Genomic DNA, 6322 nt, shown 5'->3' with positions numbered 1-6322 from the left:
TGGCTACAATACAAGCTTGCTCAAGTGTCCGTAACTATCATTAGTTCTCTTAGGATTATATAATCTCTAAATTTTATGAATCCATATTTTTCTTTTTCTGTCATATACAAATATGTATCTTTCTTCTAACTGAAATGAATAACCTTACTTACTGCCTACTTACTAGTATTTCTTTCAACTTTCAAAGAGCGTAGCGGAAAATACCAAAAACAAACATAATATTTACGGGTTTGTATTCGTTTTTACAAACTTTTCACAAGATAGTATATAATCAGTGATAACCATGTCCACCAGAAGAGTTTTCAAAAACTCGACAACTCGATTTTTTTAACATTTTCATCATTATTTGGGCAGGTGTTTCATAATATAAAATATGAAACAAACTATAATGAGAGAAAGAGAAAAATTGTTGGTCCTTCTCATTCAGACAATATTGAATAGTAATAAGTATAGAAAAGAAATACTCTTTTCAATTTGGAGGAATTTAAAATCCCGACCTACCAGTGATAGTAACTGAGGTGATGAATGAAATATGTATTATAGAAAGTAAGATACCTACATACTCTCCCAGTACCCAAATTTTTAATGACTGGAATATATCGTCGGTCCTAAAACAAAACCACAAATCTGGAAAAAACTAATTTCACTTATGTGCATGGTTGAACTTAGTTTTGTGTTGTTTTCAATGACAAAACCACGAATGTGAAAAATAAATATCTGTATAGGTAGGTCATTTCTGTAACTAAAAAATTGTTAATGCGATATATTTTCAAATGTTACAATACCAAATCACCTTCATTTTTCAAAATGAGCATTGTTATCTGGAATCTAATAATGAATTCAAACTTCTCATTGAATACATCGACCTAATTTATGCCTCTCAACTGATGATGTGTTGCTCCATGTTGAACAATCACACAATTTTATGCCGTGTTGTATCTACATATTGCACCTCTTTCGGAAAATGCCCTTAAATGTTCTACAACTTCTTTTCTGACTCCTACGACGATTAATCATTAGATTCTGGATGAAGAATATCAGTACAGCTGTGAATTCCTTTTGGGCGTCGTCTACTCTTTATTACATGAAACTCCACCCATTCGCTTCGCGTTCGATTCCCCCACGAGTTGAAGCATTTTCTTCTTTTAAGAATGTAAATTTCGTGAATATCTTATTGGTAATGAGATGGAATAAGGATAGAAAAAAACCGTTTTAAAGAATAACTCATAAAACTATTTCATTAGTTTTGTATGTGACACCATCAGTACGTAATCCTGACGTTTAGAAACATATTTAAATCTACTATTTGAAATCCCATCGCAATAGCGTCTCGAGTACTGAAATATGAAATAATGAAATATGGTGTGGTAACACTGATTTGTCTTAAATTACCTACTACCGTCCAGCCTGAAAGGTTTAAAAGGCTGCTATTTGTTTCGATGAAATCATTCTCAGTTTACTTGAACTGTATTCAACTTGAAAACTTTGAATTTTTCGGTGAAAGTTATATTTCAATATTCAATTGAATTATATCGTATTCTTTTTTTTCGAAAGGCAAAAGTGAGTTATGGATTCAGAATATACGAAGAAGAATATACGAAGCATTTTGACTTCTGCCGGATTGTCGATGACGATAAGAGAGTTAGCAAGAGATTACGTTGAATTCATCAATGGACCTATTCCATTTCGAAAGCACGGCTTCAGTAATCTCGAACAGTTTTTACGTTCAATGCCAGACACAGTCAAGGTGAGTATATTTTACACAAAGTGTGATATTACGATTGTGATCGTTCTCTGCACAATTAAATCTAGTATATTCGGTGATATTGTCTTTACTAAGTACTTCTGCTACAGCAACGGTTAGAATTTCTATTCAAATTTGAATAACTTTCGCATTTTACCGTCATTGATTGCCATTCATTGAAAAACTGTAAAAGTTCATAGCTTCAACAGTATTTCAAAATAACAAACTTTAATTTCAAAATCAAACTGAAGGCTTCAGACATCTAAATATAGTAACACTATGTCACTGTGTTATTGTCACTATTTTAGAATTGCACTATTATAATCATTTATCAAACAATGTTCACATAGCACTGGAATTTCAAATACTCCACTTTTTTGTCTCCCGAACTGTAATAACGAGTAGGTTAACTTATTCATTGAATAGACTAGATGTTATCATCATTCGTAGATTATATATATATTCTTGTTTAGACACTTTTTCATCTAATGTTTTATTTGTAGGTGGAGGGATCCGGACCATGTGCAATTGTCTACGTTACAAAATCGCGGAAATCTTCACATTTGTACGATATGATTTCCAGACAGGGAAAGAATGATCCCCGTAAGGATGAGAGGTAAGTGTTTCATATATTTTACTGGCTAGATTTCGATGTCTAACTGTATCGTGCATTCTTCCAGTTAGACTACGGATGAAGGCTTTCGAAGAAAGTTTTATTTGAAGGTTCTTTCTTTCTTCATGATGATCTCGTACCACGTAGTAGCGGCTACATCCATTATTTCAATTTTGAAGCAATTATACTTCTAATTTTTTCAATTCTCTCAACCGAATGAGAAGAAGGATTCATTTCAAAAATGTTTCATATAATGATTATATTTTGAACAAGACAAACTAGATTTTTTTTAGTCTCCAAAACTACTAGTTCAAACTAACATTGAAGCATTTCCTGATATTTTTCCACTGATAGCTCTGATTAGAAATGTATTGGTTGGATCGTCAAAGTCTTGAACATTTTAGTAGGTGAAATGAATTTATTACTTTCATCATCACCTTTGAAAATTGGAATTGTATGGATATAACGTCTCAGTACTCTGTAATTAATTATCCTTTCTTGGGGATTCGTCGTGTTGTTACCTATAACGAATACTAATTTATTTAGTTGTCCTTTGAATTCATCAAATTTGACTGATTCTAAATAAAACGGTTTATAAATAAATTGATGGTTGTAGTCGTTACTACGTGGTAGGAAATCATAATGAAGAAAAAGAGAATTAAAACTTTCTGTTTTTCATCACTTTTATTTGTAACTAATGTTTAATGTATAAGTTTGAAAATGTCCTTATAGGACGAAACTGCAGTGAGGTTAGTTAGAAAGTTTTCAATTCTTTTTTCTTCAAAACGGGTTATGTTATTACTATAACTATTTTCTAGAGAATTTGTAATCATATAATCTGGCACATTCTCCAAATATTTGGTTCCTTCAACTCTGAAAGATATACATTTTTTATATAATTCTAGACGATGAAAACTCAATATGAGGTATATTAATTATCCATTTTTTACAGAAGAAACAATAAGAGATTCAGTGAATCTACCTGTAAGAAAGTCTTACCTGTTGTTGAGGAGGCAGATGTCGGTGAACTTCAGAATGAGGTTCATCGTCTTAATATTCGAGCTGGTGATCTCGAAACTAAAATAGGTGGACTCGAGCGGGAACAAAAAAATTTGACAACAGATCTGATGATGCTACAAGAAGGCAATAAAAACCTCCATAAGTTCAAAGAATGTAGCGAAAAGCTAAATAAAGATTTGGAGAAACGAATACGACAATTGAAGACAGAATTTGAATCTTGTGATGTCCCCCATTCCAGGTTGATGGCTCAAGAAAATCGCTACTTGAGGGCAATCATAGAAGAAATGAGGGAGTCAAACAACGTCCTGAAAGAGCATAGTAAACTCTTGACGGAGCGTTTGCATCGTTTGGAGCAGAAGGAAAAAAAAACGACGAACCTGATCGAGGGCCCGGTTTTTTAATGACATATTTATCTCGAATGTACATTTTTTACACTTAATTTATTTGACTAAAGTAGTACAATAATAGTAGAACTTACCTACTATCACAGTGTGAGAATTTATTAAAATAAATAAATTTTATGACAAAAATCAACAATATTACCATTTTGTATCATATTCCATGTATGAAATAAATAAAAACATTTTTCTTTAATTTCCTCTAGTCAATTTTATTTATACGACCGGTTTTGGGTTTAACCCCATTATCGAGTATAAAGCTAAAATGTGAGATTTGAAAACCCGATCATATCGAAAGGTTTTGGGTAAGATAGAAGGACAGGTAGTTCTTTAGAGATATCAATAAATTATCTATCTATTGAATGGGGTGTATGTAACATCATTTATCATCTGTGGTACCATCGAAATGATGATCGATCACTCAAATGCCAATGATAATATATTATAATTATATTGTTATCAACTAAACTGAGATATTTCATATTCCAGTAAAGTGAGTGGATGATATTTTCAGTAGAGCTATTGGGACATTTTTTGAAATGTTCTGGTTACAAGTCTGGTGATAACTTGATGAGGGAACCGTATTACAGAAACACCGTGTTTTCAATTTTTTTTAAGGACTTAAAAGAGGTTATACAGTGTCACAATTAAAGTGCGCACCATATGGGAAACTTTTTTTTCGAAAAGTTTCAATGAAGTTTAACTTCGGCACTTATTTGTGCTTTAAATTTACCTTAAAATGATGCGGCCAACTGCGGCTCACTGACGTTCAGTCAAATTAAACTTTTTTTGTGAAAAAAATTGAAAAAGTGCATTTCTAGATCGAATTTAACAAAAATTTACTTGAAAAAGTTGTGTCTACGGCAATTTTATATCCATATGCCAAATTTTATGCAACTAGGATAAAGTTACCGTTTTGCTTATTTTTGACAGATATACCCTTTATTTTAAAAAACAAGTTCGGTTAATTGTCATCAATTCATGTATACATAACAAACTCATCATGTATTTAACTTTTCTGATAAATTTTTACTTATACTGACATTTTTAGAGAGAAATTAAAAATTTGCTATAAAAATTTTAACATGACTAGTGCAAATTTTCAATCACTTGGCTATTTTCTTAAACAAACGTCAGTACCTTCAATTTTGAAAAAGCAGACACAACTCAAGAACTGCAATAAGTATTAATAAAATTACTAGAGTTGAAATTACATTAAAATTTCAATATTCAGTATTTACAGATTATTTATAAGTACTAACGAGGGCGGTAAGGATGCTTAATCACGTTGAATAAAATTTTTAAGTAGGTTTTGACAAGTAGTGTCAAGTTGTTGATTTACTTGTCAAATTTTTAACAGTTATTGTTGCAATAATGTTGTGTCTTCAGGAAAGAATAGAAATAGTTTTCAATGAACGGCATCCAGGAAAAAATGTTCAACATACTACTGTGTCAAGGATAATGTCGAAATTCAGAGAAACAGGATCCCTAGCAAATCAATTTAAGAAAAAGCACACTCCAAATAAATATGATGAGGAGGCCCAACTTAACATTTGTTTAAAAGTTATTGAAACGAGCATAACCGATATTATATAAAATACCAATTACAAGAGAGAAAGTGTTAGAAAAATTTTATTAAAGACTAAATTTTGGCCTTACAATCCAAAATTTATTAATACATTAAGAGAACGAGATTTTGATGTCCGTTTCGGGTTTTCATTCTGGTTTCAAGGAGATAGAGAGAAGAAAATGTAAAGTTTCCGTATAAAATTTTATGGACAGATGATGCAACGTTCTCTTCAAATGGAACGGTAAGTTCTCAAAATTACCGATGGTGAACGCAAGAAAATCCCAATTTCACAGTTGAATGTGGTGACCAGTATTCCTTTAAAACTAATGTATGGTGTGGGATACTTAACGACCTAATAATTGAGCCCTTTTTCTTTAGGGAAAATGTATCATCCGTCGGTTATCTCAACCTTTTAAATAATGAGGTTGGTGAAGTTTTAGATAATATGCCTTTAAATACTAAATACGACCTATGGTATCAGCTTGATGGCGCACCAATACATCACACGGTTGCTGTGAAATAGTACCTCCAGCAAATGTTCAGAGGCAAAGTTATTGGACGTACCTGGGAACATTATTGGCCACCTAGATCACCCGACTTGACGCCTTTGAACTTTTTCTTGTGGGGTTACCTGAAACAAAAATTGTGTACCATTTACTGACATACATCTGGAAAATTGAGTGAAATTCATTCAAAGTTGGAATAAACAGGTTCAGAATTGATGTACGGAAATTTGAAAAATTGAGTATCATGAATACAGAAGTATGAGGAGGTTTTTGTTTTCCCCAATAATCAAGAACTCAGTTGACTTTTCCCAGTTTATTCTCACTTATGATACGGAGGTGAAATATTTCGAATCGTGTGAAATCCATTTGATGTTGAAAAATCCGGATTTGGGAGTGATTTGAGAAGATTTGGAAAAATTGAGTATTAGGACTACAGAAATGTGAGTTTCTGTTTTTCAGTAGCATGGGGAT

At 32.1% G+C, this 6322-nt stretch overlaps 1 protein-coding gene across 1 annotated transcript; it reads left to right on the top strand.

Annotated features, from left to right (window-relative positions):
- Positions 1–3921, top strand: LOC141480262 (uncharacterized). The gene is made up of 3 exons (XM_074170136.1): positions 1–1747; positions 2248–2360; positions 3310–3921. The coding sequence occupies exons 1-3, from the start codon at positions 1568–1570 to the stop codon at positions 3776–3778; spliced, it is 762 nt and encodes a 253-aa protein (XP_074026237.1). The 5' UTR covers positions 1–1567; the 3' UTR covers positions 3779–3921.
- Positions 3922–6322: the final 2401 nt, after the last annotated feature.

The sequence above is a fragment of the Leptinotarsa decemlineata genome, unplaced genomic scaffold, assembly GCF_025532065.1.
Source record: "Leptinotarsa decemlineata unplaced genomic scaffold, Ldec_3_MD MMD2_P_RNA_scaffold_7, whole genome shotgun sequence".
Classification (NCBI taxonomy): Eukaryota; Metazoa; Arthropoda; class Insecta; order Coleoptera; family Chrysomelidae; genus Leptinotarsa; species Leptinotarsa decemlineata.
The sequence above is the reverse complement of the archived record's forward strand: the minus strand, read 5'-3'. Positions and strand labels throughout refer to the sequence as shown.

Bases quoted from the DNA above. Each gene is read 5' to 3' on its own strand.
- LOC141480262 (XM_074170136.1), top strand. From the start codon at position 1,568: ATGGATTCAGAATATACGAAGAAGAATATACGAAGCATTTTGACTTCT. The intron at 1,748-2,247 runs GTGAGTATATTT...TTTTATTTGTAG, and splicing joins CAATGCCAGACACAGTCAAG to GTGGAGGGATCCGGACCATG. The intron at 2,361-3,309 runs GTAAGTGTTTCA...CATTTTTTACAG, and splicing joins GATCCCCGTAAGGATGAGAG to AAGAAACAATAAGAGATTCA.